The following is a 20,528-nucleotide window of genomic DNA, read 5'->3' as shown; positions in this document are numbered from 1 at the left end:
CCACAGCCAGGAAGCTGTGTCAGCACAAGTGAAGAACAGTATCACAGGCCTGCTCCTTTCTCCTTTTGCTTCGGTCTCGTCAGTCCTTGTGTTTGTGAAGAGGTCTCTTTTCCTCCTTGGCAGGATCAGGAGATATTATCCTATATTCATCTAGAACTTTTGCTCCTAAAACTCTTACAAATGCCCACCAATGAAACACAGCTGTGCTTGTGGAGAAGTGCCATACAGCCAATCTACACCCAGTTCAGGGCAGATGCAAACAACTATTTCATCCAATCAAAATTGCAAATGGAACAAACTAACACAGTTTATCATCACTTGGATATTTCAGGGAGTGCATCTCTAGCAGGTCCTATTGGAAAATAATTATGGACATGTCTTTTGCTCCTTTCTACTACATGAGTTCATGAGATGGAGACAAGCATGGAAGAGAGTGTACTTCCCTCCCTCCAGTTAAAGGGAACCTGAATAAAGAATGTTTTAAGTAACTAATCAGCTATGCTCTGGGCTGTCCTCCAAACCCCAGAATACACCCTCATCCTCCTATGTCTCACACATAAGCTCTTATACAACTTAAGAAAGGAAGTCAATTTGAACTAAAACAAAGGGACTCTGTATATCCCTCTCACATGCTCTCTGTTCTGATAATACTCATCTCTTTGCCTTATTTAAAGATAGATTGTTTGATTAGTTTTCATTTCAGCTTTTATGTTCTCTTCCTTTCCTCCTCCCCCTGCCTTTTTATCCCCTTCCTGGTGCAGCTGTTCCAGTTTTTCCCTTCACTTTGGCATCACTGTTGGCCTATTTCCTTAGGTTACCACTCCACATCACATTAATTTGATTAACTGTTGTACATCTGGACTAAACATCAGAGGGCCAAATTCTGACATGGGCTATATGGGGTTCAAAGAGTCAACACAAAGGTTGATCTACACTGTTTACTGTATCAGAGGGGTAGCCGTGTTAGTCTGGATCTGTAAAAGCAGCAAAGAGTCTTGTGGCACCTTATAGACTAACAGACGTTTTGGAGCATGAGCTTTCGTGGGTGAAAGTACATGCATCCAACGAAGTGGGTATTCACCCACAAAAGCTCATGCTCCAAAACGTCTGTTAGTCTATAAGGTGCCACAAGACTCTTTGCTGCTTTTACTGTTTACTGTGTGCGTGGAGAGGGAGTAAAACATCTGCTCGATACATACCCTGTACAGGTAGGTGCTCTGCGTGGCTAAAGGAGATCACAATAGCAGGATCATCTGAGCAGTGCATCCTCATCGTTCCAGATTCCCTCCACTGATGAGCAGTGAAACAGTTATCAATGTTGACATTTAAAATGTTATCTGTAGGCTTTACAGGTAACATCAGATTAAATGAATGAGCAGAGTAATTCAGATTTCAGAGCTACAGTTTCAGGCTCTCTATAGATCCAGGAAGGCAATAATTACCACTTGATTATCATTTAGAAGGTCTTATTCACAACCAGAAAAACTTGAAGTATACCTTAAAAAACCCATGCAAACACACAAGAGACTCAGACTCTGGAACACAATTCTGTGCCATGGCTGTAGAATACATGATCTCTGGTCTTAATATGATTTATTACTACCAGGACACACCAGGAACTATTTTTTTTAATTTAGTAAACAAGATGTACAGTTTATGTCCATAAGATCATACAAATGGATGTCTTTCATATAGAGTATGTCCTAATGTTAAAAAAAAGGGGGGGAGGTAATTGTTTACATGTTAGGCCCTAACCTGGTGTAGTGTTTATATGCAACCACAACATAAATATTTAATAACAAACTTATCACTGGCTTTCCCATTTCACCGCAGCATTTCAAAGAACAGTAAATAGGAAGCTGTTGCTACTAACTCACAACTGTAGTGTGTATCTACTTCCCCTCTCTCTTCTAACCGACATCGAGCTTAATGTTTTTTGCTAATATTATTGTGCCTTTAGCCTTCAATTTCTGGTAGCAACTGTAACCAGGGATAAATCACTGAAACTGGAACAGAAAGAACAAACACACCCCACACTGGAAAACGCCATTACTGTACCAGTCTTTAATTTTCACATTTTATTTGTATCTGCCCGTGCTCAAAATGGTCTCACCCATAATTTACCAACCAGTGGCTTTTACAAACATGCTTAAAAGAGCAAGAAAGAGAGCAACAATTTGTTTCCAGCAAGTATGTAAAACATTCACAATTCCCTAAGCAAAACAAATGCTAATTATAGAGGCAGTGAATACTGGAACTTCAGGAAAGCAACAAAAGGAACTTCTTATGTAGAAGAGATGCATCAAAGCTCCTTTTCCCCCTTTATTAAATATATGGTAGCTGGAATTATGGTTTAAATAGAAATATTTTAAATATTTCCAAGAAAAGAGGCAGACCTATGTTTACATAGTATCTAGTAAAGGAAACCCTGAATATGTAAGACAACAGAAATGCAATGCAATTCATATTTACAAATAAACCATCTGTATATTACTCCTGAGGGCACTATGTGCCAAAAAATTTAAAAAATTGCACACAATATTTCAAAATTCAGCAAGTTTTATTTATCAATAAATAAATGCAGAGGTTCCAGCATGGCAGTGGGGAGCACAGGTCACTGGCTGCACGAAGGTGGGAGATCACTGAGCAGCCTCCCCACCCCGGGGATGTGGACTCAGTGGTGAGGCTGCACCCGACTGACACAGAAACACCCTGGGGCCCTGCTCCTCTGTGCCAGGCACACCAGATGTGGGGCAGGCAGGATCCAAGTATGGAGGGGCTCAATGTGGGGTGAGAGGATTCTGTGTGGGACAATCGGTGCAGGCAGCTCAGTGGAGCGTCTGGGTGAGGGGGGATCTGGATGCACAGAGGCTTGTTGGGAGGGTTCCAGGTGCAGGGGCAATGGGATTCTGCAGGGGCTTCCAGGTGAAAGTGGTTGGGGTTCAGCAGAGGGGTGTGAGTGTGAGGGTCTCAGCAGGGGGTATGGGTGCTGGGGGAGTGGGGCTTGGTGGAGTGGGGGTCTGAGTGGAACTAATTGGGGATCAGTGTCATGAGGGTCTGGATGTGGGGGCTCAGGGGGTGCAGGGGGGTGGGGCTCATCAGGGTGGGAATTTGAGTGCAGGGAGCTCTGTGGGGGGTGGGCTGGGTGCAGGGGTGAGGATCCGGAGGCAGGGGGCTCCAGATTCAGGGGTTGAGGTTCAATGGGGTGGGGTTTCGGTATGGAAGGCTAGTGGGGTTCTGGATGTCTGGGGTGAGGCTTGGTGGGGTGTCTGGGTATGGGAAGTCCAGATGCACGGGGATTGGGCGGATGGGGAGCAGCTCCCCATACAGTGACTCCTCCTCCCCGCAGCTGAGGAGCAATGGGGGCAGGAAGCAGGGGAGGATGCTGTGCTTCCTGCAGCTGGGGAGGTTTCTGGGGGTGGGTCTGACACAGCCCCAGCCACTCCATGCAGGGAAAGAGGAAGTCCTGTCCTCTCCTGCCTCCAGCCCAGCCAGTACTAGCAGCTGATCCCGGCTCAGGGTAGGAGTCACTGGCTGAGGTGTCCCTAGCTCTGCAGTGATTTACCTCTCCGCTGGCTGCTCCAGGTTCCTGACATGATGTACCTGCGCAGCTAGGGAGTGGTGTGTGTCTAGTCTTGCAGATTCCCTTTGCTTCCCTATCAGAAAGTCATTTTTCTGTGGGGAAGCAAAGAAATCTGCACTGGACATGAATTCTGCACCAATTCCCCCAGGAGGATAATATGCTTCATCCATAGACCCATCTCTCCCCTCTCAAAAACAATAATGATCCTATTTCATAATTTCTTATGTGCTTGTTGTAAAGACGACTTAGAGCCCTTTCACACCATGCTGCCACATCTGTAACTGCAGGAGACTCCTGAGGCCCACTAATGGTAATAGGATGTTAAGGACCCATTCTTCAGTGATGCATGGTGTAGAACAGGGGTCGGCAACCTTTCAGAAGTGGGTGTGCCAAGTCTTCATTTATTCACTCTAATTTAAGGTTTTGAATGCCAGTAATACATTTTAACGTTTTTAGAAGGTCTCTATAAGTGTATAATATATAATTAAACTATTATTGTATGTAAAGTAAATAAGGTTTTTAAAAAGTTTAAGCAGCTTCATTTAAAATGCAGAGCCCCCTGGACCAGTGGCCAGGTAATCTAAGTGCCACTGAAAATCAGCTTGCATGACGCCTTCGGTGTAAAAAGTAAATCATGGGGATAACTTGAGTACCATTGGGATTTGGAGTCTCCCTCCCTTTATTATGGCTCTGGTTCGAGAGCATCCTAGTCTCTTTCCTCCTTATTAACACACAATCTCCACCCACAATTCTCCTTGGGTGTAAATCCTGGATCACAACCTCTTTGAGAATAACAGCAGCACCCCACACCACCTACACAAACTGCTGGCATGGCACAGGAGAATGGAACAGTGGGCTGGGAGACAAAGATCACTGGGCAGGGGGTCCCAGGTTTTGTTTGAACAATCTCTGACCAGGTACCTGAGCCTGTGAGGTGCTGGGAACCTCCTGGGCATTAAGGGGTAACCTCTTGGAGAAGTGGGCTCATGGCTGATCTTCCAAACTTACTCTCTTGATATTCACAGACCTGCTGTTTATTAACCTGTGGCTTGCTCCATCAAACCCCACATGTAGGCTTGGAAGGATTTGGTTTTTATGGGTGAATGTTGGTAAACATCAATTTCACCGTACACATACAAACACAAGAGAAAAGATTTCTATTGATCATCAACATTTATGGCTAGGCAAAGAAAGAAAAATGCTGCTTGAGAGCTTACTTGATTTTAAGGATATATACTTTGTATATTTTGGCAGGTGACATTGATCATTTAACAGTTATAAATTTTTAACTTTTTGAATCCTAATGTCTACTAAGCAGTTCTCAAACCGTGGGTCACGACTCCATTTTAACAGGGTCACCAGGGCTGGCATTAGATTTGCTGAGACCTGGGGCTGAAGCCCAAGCCCCACCGCTCAGGGTGGTGGGGCGCAGGTGACAGCCCCCCTCCCCCCCGAGGCTGAGGCCCTGGGGCTTCGACTTTGGCCCGCCTGCATGGGTAGGTGGGGCTCAGGGTTTGTCCTCCCGCCCCCTAGTAGCTTTTGTTGTCAGACGGGGAACCGCACTGCAAGGAAGTTTGAGACCCCCCCCCCCCGGTTTTCTATCAGCTGATCCTTGTCCATCCCCCTCCCCCTAACTTCCCGCAACTGTGACAATGTCACTCAATAAATGTTGGGGGGGGGAGTTTAAACCCCCGAGTTTTGCTCAGCTGTGAACATTTAACTACATAAACCGGGGGGGGGGGTGTTAAAATACGCGTCGCGCTGGGCTGGCTACAGCCCCAACCACCAGCACCCGGCGCGGGCCGGGCCGGGCCGGGCCTCCCTACGCGCGGGCTCGGCCGCTGCCTGGCGCGGTTCTGAGGTAAGTCGCGCGCCAAACGGCGGCTGACGCACCAGCTCGGCCAGCAGCGGGGCCCAGTCCTGCACGGAAAAGCACATCGGTGTCGGCCCCGCTGCGCCCCGGCTCCCGGACCCAGGCACGCAGGGCGGCCACGGCCTCCCGAGACACGGGGGGGGGGGGGGGGGGGGTGCGCGCCGCCCTGTGGCGGCAGCTTTCCGGCCCGGCGTGGCGCACTCAGCGCCCCGCATGGAGGGTCTGCGCCCAACAGCATCAAGCGCCAGCAGCGCGGGGCCCTTTTCCGCAATGTTTGCCCCGGGGCAGCGGGCACGCGCCACGCGGGGTGACCCGACCGCCGGGCGCTAGCGCCGTGATCCCGCAGCGCCGAGGAGCCTTCCTCATGGCCGCGCAGCGCAGCCCCTCCCCCCACCGCGCGCGGCCCCGGGCCCGCCCACCTCAGCCAACGCGGCCAGGCCAGGCCCGGCCCAGCCCAGGCCCTGCGGCGCTGCTTCCCCGCCCAGCGGGACCCGCCCCCTCCTGGGCCAGGCCTGGTTCGGCTGGCGGAGCCGGGCTGGGAGGCGGGGGTTTCAGTCAGAGGCTCGCAGCGGAAGGCGCCCATGGAGGACACTGACTACTTCGGGGGCAGCGCGGCGGAGTGGGGGGACGATGCGGATGGCGGGGCGGTGAGAGGCGGAGCTTGGAGGGGGCGCGGGGTGAAGGGCGAGCCGGGGGGGACTGGAGGAGGGGGTGCAGTGTGGGGGGCGGAGGAAGGGGTGTTGGGCAGAACCGGAGCTTGGAGCCTGGCTGAGGGGTTGTGGCTGGAGGTCCCTTCTGGAGGGGGAGCAGAGGCGGGAATGTTGGGCGGGGGGCTCTACCCCCCCCTTGTAAGAAGTATTCCCAGAGGAGGCCGATTCTCCCCTTGTCCTGTCCCCACTGCTCCATCACCAAAGCAGGTTCCGTTGCACATAGCAGCACAGGCTCTCCTCTTGCCATGCTGAGGGTGTGGTGTTGTGCCCTGGGTGCTCCCCAAATGTGTCTGATTGCCTGCTTCCTACTTGCTCACCCATTGGCATGGTCAGAGCAGGCACAGGGGTTCCCCTCTGTGATTTTCAGGAGTTTAAAAAAAATGGTTTCCCCTTTGATAGCAAAACCTGGCCGCTCTTGAGCCCCTGTCCTCTTTGGGATGAGCTCCAGGCAATCATGGTTGATCTTTAGACCCTGCCAGTCCCCTTCATGTGGCAAATACTGTAAATGTGGGGTATATTTTAAAAAATCCTATTCTTGATGGCTGCTTCTGGTGCCTGGATTTTTTCCACAGTTGATGCTAAAAAAAGTATAAAGGAAAGAGATATGTCTTGCTCCAAGAGATTTATAATTTAATGCCCAGAGTCAACAGTTGCAGTATTATTATTTAAGGTTTGATTGTGCTCACTTTCCTAAAAATACATGTTTCCCCCTAAAAATACATTTCACCCCTAAATGTGGTAGGTGTTGAAGTAAACTCTGTTAAGAGGTTGTGCTTTCTGCTGTAGAAGGCATTTGCTGTAGGAAATCATGGTGTGTATATGCACCTTTATGGGCAACAAGCAAGATATTTAAAATGTAACTAGCACAGTAGAAAAAAAACAAATGTAAAAGAGAAATAAGCACTCTGACTCTGTGTTTGTAAACAGCAGGATGATGAGTATGGAGAAGGAGAAGATGATGCTGAAGTCCAGCAAGAATGTTTGCATAAATTTTCCACTCGAGATTATATAATGGAGCCCTCTATATTTAACACTCTAAAAAGGTGAATATAAAAGATTTTTATATGTAATGATAATATGTTGCATGTAACAGAGAGTTTGAAAATGATACCTAAGCCCATTGTTCTGCCTTTACATAGGGGTGGAATACTTTCTGTTTCTTCAGTTAATTTTGAAATAACTGCCCCCCCCCTTTAATCCCTTTGTCAGGTATTTCCAGGCAGGTGGCTCTCCAGAAAATGTTATCCAACTGCTGTCAGAGAATTATACTGCAGTGGCACAAACTGTAAATCTACTGGCAGAGTGGCTCATTCAAACAGGTACGCTACAGTGGTCTAACATTGTCCTGTGGCTGTAGTTTTTCTTTATACATCAGAAACTTCTGAACTGTTGGCAGATATAACATTGATCATACCCAAAAGGTGGTTGATGTCCAAGTTGCCATTCTATACCTAAATATATGACTAAATTCATTTTTTTGCTTTGAATCCCGATATACCTGATGAGAATATATTTTTAGTTCCACTTTTGTGTAATGATGTGGCAGCTGTCTAATAGAACACAATTGTACCCAAGGGATGAGTGAGGTAGTGTGGTGATGAACACTAAAATACTAAAATTGTAGTATGAAAGGAGCTATTGTATATTAGACTTTCTGCTTTCTGTCTATTATTTTAATCCCATGTAAAGAGACTAGTGCTTAGGTAGTGTTGTGATAGATACTCTAGAAATACCTAACATCTTATTATAGCATAACATTAATATTGATTTAACTACATTTTAGTTGCAGCCTGCTTTTTGTGGATCAGTTAAATATACAGTTTTGTAAATGTAGTTCTCAAAAGTACTGATTGAGATTGAAATTCTTTACTGTCAAACCTTCTGGGATTTCTGCAGTTCTGCCTCTGAAGGAAGGGGCAAGTTCACAGTGTAAATTTTGCTGGATCTTTGCCATGGTGTAATGAAGGGGTGAAATCTACATCTTGGTAGATTCAAATGTAACTAATGTGAAAAGAATACATGCACCTGTTGGAAATGTCTTAAATCACTGCAATCACAGTACAGATACTGGTTACTTAATTACACATTATTCAGAAGGATACACCTCTACCCCAATATAACGCGACCCGATATAACACGAACTTGGATATAACGTGGTAAAGCAGCGCTCCGGGGGGGTGGGGAGGGGGCAGGGCTGCGCGCTCCGGCGGATCAAAGCAAGTTTGATATAACGTGGTTTCACCTATAACACAGTAAGATTTTTTGGCTCCCGAAGACAGCGTCATATCGGGGTAGAGGTGTACTTGGAAGGCTGGTGGGCATGTATTTGAATCTGTCATATGGGAAGCAGCTCTCTTTTAGTTTGTAGCCATGTAGGTTCACTGTCTATTCTCCATATGCTTTCTTGTGAGCAGACAAGATATTGAAACATACTTATCAGCCTATTTAGCTGTCTTGTAAATGTCAGTGCCCAGCTTGCTCACATGAGTGGAGAAGACAAGTTGAGAAAAGGATTAGTGTAACCTGAACATGTGTGCGCCTGTGTAATACAGCTGGTAGGTCTGTGTTTAGGAAAGAGAAATCCTAAATCCTTCATATCTGATCTAATACTGCTTGATATGCCTATTTTGGGTTTTGAATATTGTCTCCCTTTTTGCCTCTTAGTTAATTTGTTAGATGACGTCTGTTCTATTATTCTAATAGTCATGAGAAACTTCAAGGAGTTGCTACTACTCTGACAGTTTAGATTCCACCCAGTGACATTTCCTTCCTTGCAGGTGTTGAGCCAGTGCAGGTTCAGGAAACTGTAGAAAACCACTTGAAAAGTTTACTCATCAAACACTTTGACCCTCGGAAAGCAGATTCCATCTTTACAGAGGAAGGCGAGGTAATACATAGAATACACATGGCCAAGTACAGACCAGCTGCTCAGTGGCCAAACTCAGGGTTGCAATTGTTGGACATAATGTCTCTGAGCTCAGCTTTACGAGATTGTATCTCTTTAGACCAAGGTAAATATGGCCCTTGGATTCAAATACTGGGCAAGGAAGCTGTAGCTTCCTCTTTAATACTTTACTAAAACTAACTCTCTCTTAAAATTACTCTGCATATCTGAGAAGCCCTGTAGGTTCACTTAGACAGTGGAAACTGCTTAATGCTGAATACATTTTATTTTGTTACAAGGTTCCAGTTAGCTATTTCTCTTTCAAGACTCTTGAAATAATGCATGTAAAAATTTTACTCTGGATAAGCTTAAGCAGTAGAATCTGTTGAATTCTATAAATGTTTAGATTCAGGATTTTTATTGCACTGTACAGCAGTATTTCTTTCTGTCACTGTAATTCTTGCAGACTCCAGCCTGGCTTGAGCAAATGATAGCACATCCTACATGGAGAGATCTTTTTTACAAACTGGCTGAAGCCCATCCAGACTGCCTGATGCTTAATTTTACTGTCAAGGTAATCAATCGTGGAGTCTAATAAACAGCTTATTACTGAAACGATGATTTCTAATTCTTCTTCCATTACATGCCAACTGTAACCTTCCCCAATCTCTGTGCATTCATATTAATACTATTTATTGTATTGTTAACTCTGTGCATTTTAAAAGTCTATTTTCTATGGGAAGAATGTTGCAGACTGCATGTTAAAAATATTTTTCTTTTAGTTTGACATAACTGAATCAAGGATCAAAGACAGTAATATACATGTGTGATTTTTAATAGTAATTTGTTCCATTTCATTTGTAGGCAACCTAAACCACCCTCCTTATGACTGCCATGTGGTGGGACTTCTTTAAAGTGAGCTTGGTGATATGAAATATAATGTACTGAAATCTATAGCATTCTGGTTAGGTGAAGAGCAGGTATTTGTACAGATATCCTCAGTACAAGCTTCACCACAGCGTACCTCACCCTATTTTTAGAAGGATCACTGAGTATCAGGGGACCAATTCTTGATTTCCTCCTTTAAACCACTTGCAAGGATGCCAACAGTTATGGTGTATTTTTGTGATGTAAAGGGAGACTGACCATCAACCCATTTTGTTTAGACGATAGAACAGCTGACCAATGGTTAACCTCTTTTTGTAGTGTGTCAAGAAGTAGATAGTCTCCTGGCTTGCCTGTGTGCTCCATGAATTTGTTTTGTGTAAGGTTTTACAGGTAACTTAGTGGTCCCAGATAGCGATGAGAACACTTAATTTAGTTCATGGTGATTCTTATATTTTATATGAACTGCTTTAACTTTGCTTTAACAATTGATGACATTAGCAAAACCCTTCACTGAGAAGGAACGGAAAGGCATTGTTTTATATTATGTGTTGGACGTTTTATCTTTTTCCCTTTCAGAAAGTACAGGGAATGTTCTATGACTTGGGTTTATCCACCTGTCCTGTTATCGTCATATTTTTCAGTCAGTGTCTAGATGCTGATGATTATTTATTTGTATTACCTGGATTCCATGGAGAGTATGCAGAGACTCATTTAACGTTCTGTGCGGTGTATTTTCACCCAAACTTCCTAAGATGTGTTAAGATACAAAAATCATTTTAAGTGTTGTTTGTTGTTATAGCTTATATCTGATGCTGGTTATCAAGGGGAAATAACCAGTGTATCAACAGCATGTCAGCAATTAGAAGTCTTTTCTCGAGTGCTACGTACTTCTCTGGCTACAATTTTAGATGGAGGGGAAGAAAACCTTGAGAAGAACCTCCCAGAGTTTGCGGTAAGTGTCTTTTTACCTTTTGTCAAAAGGAATCTCTCTGCTTCCCTGGTGATGGTGTAGAAACTTCAGTGTATCTTCAAAATGTTGTGAAATGGTTATGCAGTCTTGTTTATGGGCCCCCAGAAAAAACTGTAGACCAAGAGTTATGGATCAAAAATAGCTTTTATACTGTTCAAAGTCTTGACCACCAGGGTTTGTATGGGCCGCTGAGATGACACTTTTTGAGGTTTATTAATCTGAATAATTTGAAGGTGCAGAAGTCTAGCAGGAATTTTAGAACTCATTATGCTTTCAGCAGTATCACTAGTGTCCTGATTGACATGCTATCAGTTCACAGTGGGGTATCAGACCTGGCATAACGTAGTGCTCTGGAAAATCTAGACCCAGAAGGATGTTGGTTATGATGCAGGTCCTCAAGGCAGCAACTCTTAGAAGTTCCTCGGCAGCCAACAGTGCTTGGATTGAAGTGTTTGGGAAACTCCATTTGGGATTTGTGCACATCATTTTCTATTAATAAAATTGTAGACGTTATATGAATTTGTGTTGTCCGGGGAGGACTGGGCAGTACAAGATGCACGTTTCTGGGGGAAAGTCTGGGACTGGGAATTTGCTGATGTTGCTCTGTTACTAAATTAAACGTCATTCATTAGGGTTAACACCTTTGGGAACATGGTAGTAAAATGCAGTTGTGTTTGTGTTGTGACAGTGTATGTACCTTCCAGTAGGAGGGAGGGCGGGCTAATATACTTCCTCCATTATCAACCCTTTGAAGTCACCCTCGTGCAGAGAAATAAATATACTAGTTCATATTGGATTCTTCAGGGACTAACAGACAAAGGAAATACTTCTGGATAAAAGCCTGGGATTTAATCTACATCAGGGCCTTCTTCCTGTTCCAGCAAATGGACAGGAACCCTGGTTCATGGAGGGTCCCAGTGCTTAGGGGAGGATTGGAAGGACTTGGCCTACTGGGGCCTCATAAGACGGTGTGCTTGTTCTGAGCTGAAGCTCTGATGAACTTGTAACCACAAGGATGCCCCTAGATGGGGTATTAAAAGACTGCATCTGCCAAAGCCCATGTGAGAGTTGGGATGAACTCTGGTAATCTTATTAGCGTGTGTGTCTTTTATTGTTTTTAATAGGTATTCTCTTAAGAATAAAGTAGGCTTGCTTAGAAAGAACTGTGTGGTAACTTATCTCAAGCAATTGTACTGTTATCCATCCTGAAGAGAGAGCATGCAGGTGTCCTAGGGCAACCTTTCAGTGCTAGGAATTACACAGTAAAGTCAAGGGAACTGTGTAGCCTGGGAATGCCCCAATCAGAAGGGATAGAGACATGTCTGTCCATTCAAGAGAGGCAACAGATGCGGAGTGGGATGCCTGAGTGTGGGTACCCTTTGTGTACCACTGAGGGAAAATACAGATGCAGTTGCCCTGAACTGTGACAAGTGCATGTTCTTTTCTGTTAAATATTGTAGTGAGGTTTGGCTAGCTTAATGCTAATTCATTCTCTAAATTTAGTGAGAGAAATACTGGACAACCAGGAGATCTGTCAGTTGGGTGAAGGAGAGAGAATTCTAAGAAGCCTTTTATGTTGGGTAGTAAAGTGAAGCAGGAACTCTAGATGTAGCTTGTCCTGGAATAGCATCACATACAAGGATGTCATTCTGTATTTGATTTTCTATGGTATCGCCTTTCCATTTACATTACATCTTACTCAGTTATTTAGCACCATAACTAACCCTTGCTGCTGCTATTAAGGCAATATATTTGTTGAAGGGTGACCCAGATTTTTCACATTGGCGAATAACATCTCCCTGAATGTGTTTACAGAAAATGGTTTGCCATGGAGAACACACATATCTCTTTGCTCAGTCTATGATGTCCATATTAGCCCAAGAAGAGCAAGGTGGGTCTGCTGTGCACAGGATTGCTCAGGAAGTTCAGCGATTTGCTCACGAGAAGTAAGTCTTTGTTAATTTGTCTTTCTTACATGAGCAGAATTTCACTGGTAAAAGTATAAGTCACAAAATGTCAGCTTTGCCCATTCTTGATTGAAATAGAGAATTCCTAAATTTCTTCATCCTGCTCATAGTAGGATAAAGCTGCACAGTAAGAGAGCTGCTCAGGTAGGGTCAATAAACAAATATCTACAGAACAACAAACGATCCCTTTTTCCTCTGTTGGGATACCTGAAGTAGCCATTATGAAAGAATTAAGTAATGTCGATGTTCTGACTGTGTAAAACGTGTTAAAATACCCTATGCAAATGTTTTATTTCCTACTGTAGCCACATTAGTATTATCTCAGGGCTTGGCTACACTGCTCCCGCGGCAGCGCTTTGAAGTGCGAGTGTGGTCGCGGCGCCAGCGCTGGGAGAGAGCTCTCCCAGTGCTGCAGGTACTCCACCTCCCCGTGGGGATGGCTCCCAGCGCTGGGGCACTGTTTACACTGGCGCTTTACAGCGCTGTATCTTGCGCTCAGGGGGGTGTTTTTTCACACCTCTGAGCGAGAAAGTTGCAGTGCTGTAAAGCGCCAGTGTAGCCAAGGCCTCGCTGAGGAAAGGGTTCAGTCTTTTAAGGCTCTCTGCACACTAGATGACAAACACTGATTATTCTATTGGTATGTTTCTGAGGCTAAAATTAACATGTTTCAGTTTCTTTATAAGAAAAATATAATGCCCATGTGTGTCTTGCTCTTTACCAAGAGGCCACGATGCTAGTCAGATCACTCTAGCCCTGGGTACTGCAGCCTCCTACCCTCGAGCATGTCAAGCGCTCGGTGCCATGTTATCCAAAGGAGCTCTGAATCCAGCAGACATCACAGTCCTGTTCAAAATGTTTACAAGCATGGACCCTCCTCCAGTAGAACTGGTTCGTAGTTACCTCTTTATACTGTTAAGTTTTTCTTTTTATTTCTGTGATATAAGCATCTCAAGGCCTTACTCGGGGCTTCAGGCTCCATCGCACAAGGTGCAGTACAAGTACCAAAATAAGAAAAAATTATAAGTGCTTCCCCTTGCTAGCACTCAGTTACTCATTATGGAGACTCCTCTCATTAAGGGATACAGAAATGTGAACATGCTATTTGTAGCATCTAATTAAGAATGCTTTTACAACACTTCCCCAAAGTTAAATATGGAAAAGATCTATTAGGTCAGAGTTTTAAAAGTGACTTATAATTTTGTGTCGCCAGTCTGTTATGGGCACAGTTAATTACAGGTGCAATTACACTGTTTAGATTTCTAACTACCTGATTATGTATGGGGTTTAAGTAATAAACAGGAAAATTTAGATATCTAAATAATATTGTGAGTGCTACTCATTGTACCCTCCACTTTGTGCCAGCACTTTGATGTGCGCCCCTTTAAAAATATGACCCATTAAACCATCTGGTCTATCACTCAGCAGATAATGCATTATTGTACCCTATTCTGTGTGTGTGCCAAGATGCAGATATTTATTTGGTGCTTTTTAATCTGTTGCACTAATGAAACCCTGTGTTTCCTTCACAGATTCGAGTACCTGCCTTTCTGGACCTTTTCATGCAGTCACTATTTAAGCCAGGTGCTAAGATCAATCAGGACCATAAACACAAATATATCCACATATTAGCATATGCAGCCAGTGTAGTGGAGACATGGAAAAAGGTAATATCAGATTCTTTGACTGTGTAGAAGTTAAAGTTAATGCATTAATGTAAATATACTTAAGGAAAATCCAGGCTTGTTGTTTTAAATTCCATCATTGCTTAGGCTAAAATTGTGTGCACCTGATTTTTCGGAGGAGTTAAATACCCCCAGCTCCAACTGAAAAAAATGGGAACTCCAGGTCTTCTGTAGATTAGGCCAGGAGAGTAAAAGTTTGGAATTAGATGTTTGGGGTTTTTTGCCATTATATCTTAGAGTAGCAATTGCAGGTCTGTGCTGTGCTAGAAAATCTGAACTCTCCTTTTAGAAGCAAATGAATTAATTTAAAATTATGAAAATTGTTTTAATAATACAAGAGAAACATTTTTAGTACTTTACACTCCTCTGTACTTCGGTTACTTCACAAATTATATACAGATTTCAGCATTGAGAAGGGTAAAGCTATGTGAGACGCATCATATAATAAGTCTTTCCCTAAACAGCCAACAATTTCCTGTAAATTCACAAGTCTTGCATGCAGAGCTTAATTCTGAAATATTTTAGAACAAGAGAGTGAGCATAAACAAAGATGAGCTCAAATCGACTTCAAAAGCTGTTGAAACTGTTCACAATCTGTGCTGCAACGAAAACAAAGGAGCTTCAGAGCTGGTTGCAGAGCTGAGCACCCTCTATCAGTGCATCAGGTAGGTAGAAAATCTATTTCTAAGCTGAAACTCCTTTCTGTTAACAAGAAAGTACAATTTACATTGTAATAAAGGCAGCAAATAGTGAAAGCTGCAACTAGCTCTGTTTCGTAATTCATAATGCTACACATGTCCCTGGCTTCAGAAGATAGCTATTTAGATGTTGGCTTCTGTCTGTTTTTTCTTGCTTCTCTTTCCTTTCTGTATTATGTAATATAGCCGCGTATTTTTAATGAAACTCCTTCATTCTTCAAAATTGCTGTTCATGGGAAGGTCTATTTCTCAGTAATAAGTCCTGACATAATTGCTGTGTTCTGGATAGATAACTAGGCCCAAAAAGACCTTTTCTGGGAATGTTGAACTGGGAAGTTATTTCCATTTCTATTCACAGCTCACTCTTCCGGAGCAGTTGCTTCCTTGTGGGCAGTATTAGGAGAATCATTCTGAGCAGATATGTGAAATATCTGTCTCATGGCCACATTTGCAAGGTGTAAGCAACATTGAGGCTTCAAATATACCTCATCAGGATCAATCTGTAATCAAGTCGGCTTAGTCTACCTCCATCTTATTACTCCATTCCCCAAACTGAAATGTTCTGTACTGTAGAAGACTGTGCATTTGTACAGTTGGAAGGAGATGAATCACACCGGAGTCACTTTTTCCTACCTAATGAATCTTTCTCAGCACAAAAATCCTTACACACACGCACACACCAGTCCTTCCCCAAGTCTGAGACAGCTGATGTTGAATAGTCTGACTGGAACGTTCTTGGGCCTGCTCAGCCTTACAGTATGTTACGTGGAGAAAGCTCTTCTTGCCCACTGTGTATGGGACATACCATTCTCTGCTAAAGGAGCATCCTTGTGAAGGGAAAAGGAATTTCTCTAGGCTGAGTGTCTCCTTTTACTTTATCAGTGGAGCCTGTTGTGAACATGCTGGTAGCAGGAAGAGTATTTCTTTTCTTCTCTGAGTATTAATTCTAATCTAAGTTAAATATGAAACTTTCAGCTGATTGTAGGCAAGACTAAGACCGCACTTTAGGATGGAGTATCTAAAATCAGTTTGTCTAATGGAGCTTATTCTATTTAGGTTTCCTGTGGTGGCAATGGGTGTATTAAAGTGGGTGGACTGGACAGTGTCAGAACCACGATATTTTCAGCTTCAGACTGATCACACTCCAGTGCATTTGGCATTACTAGACGAGGTAAGACCTTAAGGGATATGTTACTGGGTGGTGATGGTAATGGCAATGTTTAGGTTTATGAGTGGAATGATTCTAAGGGCCTGATCCAAAGTCCATTGAAGTCTCACACTGGATTACATCGGTCAGTTTACTGTAACCCAGTAAACTTACTGAGATGAATCCATTTCAGTACCCCAAGTTAACTGCTTGGTACCATGAGATGGGATTTCCTGGAGCAAATCCCATGGAGTTGGCAACTATAGCCCGCAAAGGGATGAATAGCAGTTGTACACATCCAATCCTGAAGAATTCTGTACTGATCACTGGATCAATAACTGAAAATAAGGGTAAGCCTGCTTGAATAACTGTCTTTTAAAGTAGAAGTACTGGTGATCCTAACACTACCTCATGTTTGCAGATCAGCACATGCCATCAGCTGCTTCACCCCCAAGTTCTGCAACTTCTTGTCAAGCTTTTTGAAACGGAACACTCCCAGCTTGATGTCATGGAACAGGTGATACTTTGAGGATTTGTTCTTTGTTGCTCCTTATCTGTTAGACAGACTCATGATGACTGATCTTGCTGCACCAACAATTCCCAGTGGAACTTGCTTCAAGAATATTATGTCATCATAAAAAGTTACTTGACAGACTGAAATAAGGATGAACATTGACACCTTTTTTTAGGTGATTCTGATTCATATGCATGGCTTTTTTTCCTCTTGTCTTTTCAGCTGGAATTGAAGAAAACCCTTCTGGACAGAATGGTTCACTTACTCAGTCGGGGATATGTCCTACCTGTCGTCGGTTATATCCGCAAGTGTCTGGAGAAACTAGACACAGACATCTCACTCATTAGATACTTTGTTACTGAGGTCAGCTGCTCACTTTTATTCATGTAGCACTTTTTGTTGGTTTTGCTTTGAAAAGGGACAACTTAACACATAACCAGATGAGATTTAATATAGGTTTTATAGCCGTTTGGATTAGACTATTAGTAGAAATTACTAACTGATGATTTTACAAATACCCGTATTTCAAGACACATCAGATTCTGAGAGAGATACTTAACACTGGACACTCACCAGGACATGGCATACTGTTTTCAGAGGGCAGGAGTTCCTGTAGTGATCTAAACTGGTTTGTCTGCAACATCAGCAAGCTAGAGGCAGCACATGGCCGAAGCATAGCTGGAGACTAGAGGTGGTGTGAAAGAAATGTGAATTAGTAACATACCACCAGTTTGATTTAAGAGAGGAGGATAACACAAGTCAGTTGTCTTTGCCAATCACCAAACTGGAAAAGTAACCCACAGTTCTCTGTCTGACATCTCAGGTACTGGATGTGATTGCTCCTCCATATACCTCAGACTTTGTGCAGCTTTTCCTTCCAATCTTAGAGAATGAAAGCATTGCAGGCACTATTAAAACAGAAGGTGAACATGACCCTGTCACAGAATTCATAGGTAAGATGTTTGCTCCCTCCTCACTCCCTTATGTACGCCCTTACGTTCTGAAGATATTTCTGGGAGGGGGATTACAGTTAATAGAATATATTATACAGGCACTATTGTGTACATTCTAGTTTCCCTTTCCTCTTAAAGACCTATGTGGAGAGAGTTTCTGTTAATCAGGGATGGCTAGATGGGACTTCTTTTGAAAGTCCTTCACCGGTGCTTCTAGAGAGGCTGCTGTATAGCAGAGCAAGTCCCTTCCTATTGCCTCCATAGCACACTCATGCCTGAGAACAAAAAGGGTCAATATGTTCCCTAGACTCAAACCAATTATATAATGTAGACATTGCACATGAAAGTGGTTATAACTAAAACAACATGCTGAACAATTTTTTTAAATCTTTTTTTCTTTAAGCTCATTGCAAATCTAACTTCATTATGGTGAACTAAGGAAGCGATAAAACAAGAATGCAGAGCACCATGAATACTGAGGTTATGGACAATCACTTCCTTGCTATGCCCACCACCAGTAGGGTTCTCTAGTTGGATAATACAATGCAGCCAACAAGGAAGAAGTGTAGAGATGCTTGCTGATTCATATTGCACAGTAACTTTGAACTTTGTTCTGGAAGTCTTCTATTGCATCTTTGGGAAATGGTCAATCCATACATGGATTAATACTTCAGGATATTTTTATTACAAAAATCAAGTTTGCCAGCCTAAGAGAAGCATGAGAAATAGTCATATTTCAAGGAATGTTTTTTGTTACTTTCACAGCTTGTAGAAATGTCTTCTACTGATCCTGTGTGTGTGTGTGTGTGTGTGTGTGTGTGTGTCTATATATATATAAACATACACACACACACACACGTTTATATATATATATAGACACACACACACACACTCTCCCTCACCACTTTTCTAGTGACTGTAACCCTGAATGCTGCAGGCTTTGATCTTGTGATTTGATGAGCACAGTTAGTCCTGTGCTGCGGAGAACCCAGAATGATTTTTCTCGTCGTTGCGTTCTACAGGTGAGTGTTCTGAATATCCTACAAAATTACCTTCTGAAAAACTAGGTGTGTTGTGGAACACAAACTGAGTTGTAATAATCAAGGCTAGTTCTGTACTGATAAACAAATCCTGTGTGCAAGCAGCCTTGTTCAGAATTTATTTTTTTTTTTAATAGATGTGTTAAACATTACTGGTAAGTTTCATTACCATGTCACAGTTGGTACTGTAGCTAAATTATCTGAATATATCTAAACATTCTTGGTGTAGCTTTTTTTATTACTTTAGCATTTACTAATTTAGTGTGGAGATGAGCTGTGGAAATAAACCACTGAGATTCTAATTTATATTTTTATAAACAGTACTTTGACAGAGACCTCTCTTATGCTTTATATGGTTAGCCTGATTTTTTTAAAACATAACTGTGTGGGGTGTTTTGTTGTTTTGCACACAAACACATGCAGGAAAAAAAATGGGGGGGCAGAGAAGCCAAACTTGCCATGCTATTTTAAGGAATGTTGATATCTATATGCCCTAATTTCATCCAGATAAATTGCACTTGTAACTAACAAGGGGCATAAAATTGTTTAGAGCGACATTCATAAAAAGAAACCAAGCCCTCAAACTAGCCAGATGTGTTCATGAGTCTCTGGTAATGAGATACTACAGACATGGGTGCACTAATAGACAAGATAACTTGCTATTGTTTGTGGACTCTTCTGCAGAACTGCAAGAACCTTCTTTTCTCCCAATACAAGTGGGACTCTCTATCAGACTGTAATCTGTAGTAGTTGAGTAAAGGGGACAGTGCTTCCTAAAGGGGATCAGAGTCAGTGCTGCTGCAGCAACTCTAGTTTATTACTACCATAACACTGGCCCATTGCTCAAAGGTGGTGAATCTTTTGCATAACTAGTGCTTCCTTGTTTTTGGTACTAGAGCATTCCAAAGTGCTTTGTCAACATTTAAAATACAAGGCTTCAGGCACCTCTGGGAGTATTGTAGGTAGAAGGGACACCTAACTTTAACTCTTTGCAGTCTTCCATAAGCTCCGTTTTCTGTCTCACCAAACAGAAGCTGTTTGTCTTTACTCTAAAAGCCTTTCATACCCACCCTACTACCATCTCTGATTTGCTATTGAGACATTGACTCCTGCCTTGGATTGACCTCCATGTGTTGAAGCAGGAATTATCCTGCTCTCAGGCAAATGGTCTTTGCTGTTCATGTGAAAATCCACACATTTGGTCTCTGAAAATTCAGTTTGCATAAGGTCAGTTGAGATTTGTTAGAGGCTGGCAGCAGCGTTCAGTTAGTACTGAGCATGCTCCTTCCCTGCCTGTAGCAGCTAAGCAGGATTTGCCTTGGAATTGCTACTCCTGGCAACTGGCCTGAAAGGAGAGAGAATGTTTGTTTGCATGCATTTCTGTTTCCCCCTATTGATGCCTGGGCGCTGAGGAGGAAGCAGCCTAACTCACCTGCCACAGGGTGGAGGATAAAAGGATTTATCATTTATTTTAAAATGCTCCTTTCCAGAAACTGGAATGGAACCCAGGATTCTTCAATCTCATCATTACTCTGCTGTCAGTAACTAGCAATGAAATCCAAGATCAGCTAGAGTACCTCATCCCCTAGCAATGGTGGGTTCACAGAGGTGGATAGCCA

General features: G+C 43.1%; 1 protein-coding gene across 3 annotated transcripts; it reads left to right on the top strand.

Moving 5' to 3' along the window:
* Window positions 1-5,952: 5,952 nt before the first annotated feature.
* On the top strand, window positions 5,953-18,705 carry NELFCD (negative elongation factor complex member C/D). Of its 3 annotated transcripts, none has more exons than XM_044986180.1 (15): window positions 5,953-6,103; window positions 7,094-7,209; window positions 7,376-7,485; window positions 8,944-9,053; window positions 9,517-9,624; window positions 10,738-10,890; window positions 12,724-12,854; window positions 13,598-13,763; window positions 14,405-14,539; window positions 15,083-15,222; window positions 16,312-16,426; window positions 16,824-16,919; window positions 17,139-17,279; window positions 17,740-17,869; window positions 18,273-18,705. In XM_044986180.1, exons 1-15 carry the CDS (start codon window positions 6,038-6,040, stop codon window positions 18,305-18,307), a joined length of 1,752 nt encoding a protein of 583 aa, XP_044842115.1. In that variant the 5' UTR covers window positions 5,953-6,037; the 3' UTR covers window positions 18,308-18,705. The 3 variants fall into 3 exon arrangements, with proteins under 3 accessions (XP_044842115.1, XP_044842116.1, XP_044842117.1); XM_044986181.1 differs by having other exon boundaries at window positions 6,023-6,103; window positions 7,097-7,209; XM_044986182.1 differs by lacking the exon at window positions 5,953-6,103 and adding an exon at window positions 6,477-6,494 and having other exon boundaries at window positions 18,273-18,704.
* The last annotated feature ends 1,823 nt before the right edge of the window (window positions 18,706-20,528 follow it).

This window comes from Mauremys mutica, chromosome 13 (genome assembly GCF_020497125.1).
Source record: "Mauremys mutica isolate MM-2020 ecotype Southern chromosome 13, ASM2049712v1, whole genome shotgun sequence".
Lineage (NCBI taxonomy): Eukaryota > Metazoa > Chordata > Testudines > Geoemydidae > Mauremys > Mauremys mutica.
Note: the sequence above shows the minus strand (reverse complement) of the source record. Positions and strands in the feature narration are given on the sequence as shown.

What these genes read in the sequence shown, in the direction of transcription:
- NELFCD (XM_044986180.1), top strand. Translation starts at nt 6,038, where the DNA reads ATGGAGGACACTGACTACTTCGGGGGCAGCGCGGCGGAGTGGGGGGAC. An exon ending in TCTTTACAGAGGAAGGCGAG is followed by an intron (nt 9,054 to 9,516) that starts GTAATACATAGA and finishes TAATTCTTGCAG; the next exon opens with ACTCCAGCCTGGCTTGAGCA. An exon ending in ACCCTCCTCCAGTAGAACTG is followed by an intron (nt 13,764 to 14,404) that starts GTTCGTAGTTAC and finishes TTTCCTTCACAG; the next exon opens with ATTCGAGTACCTGCCTTTCT.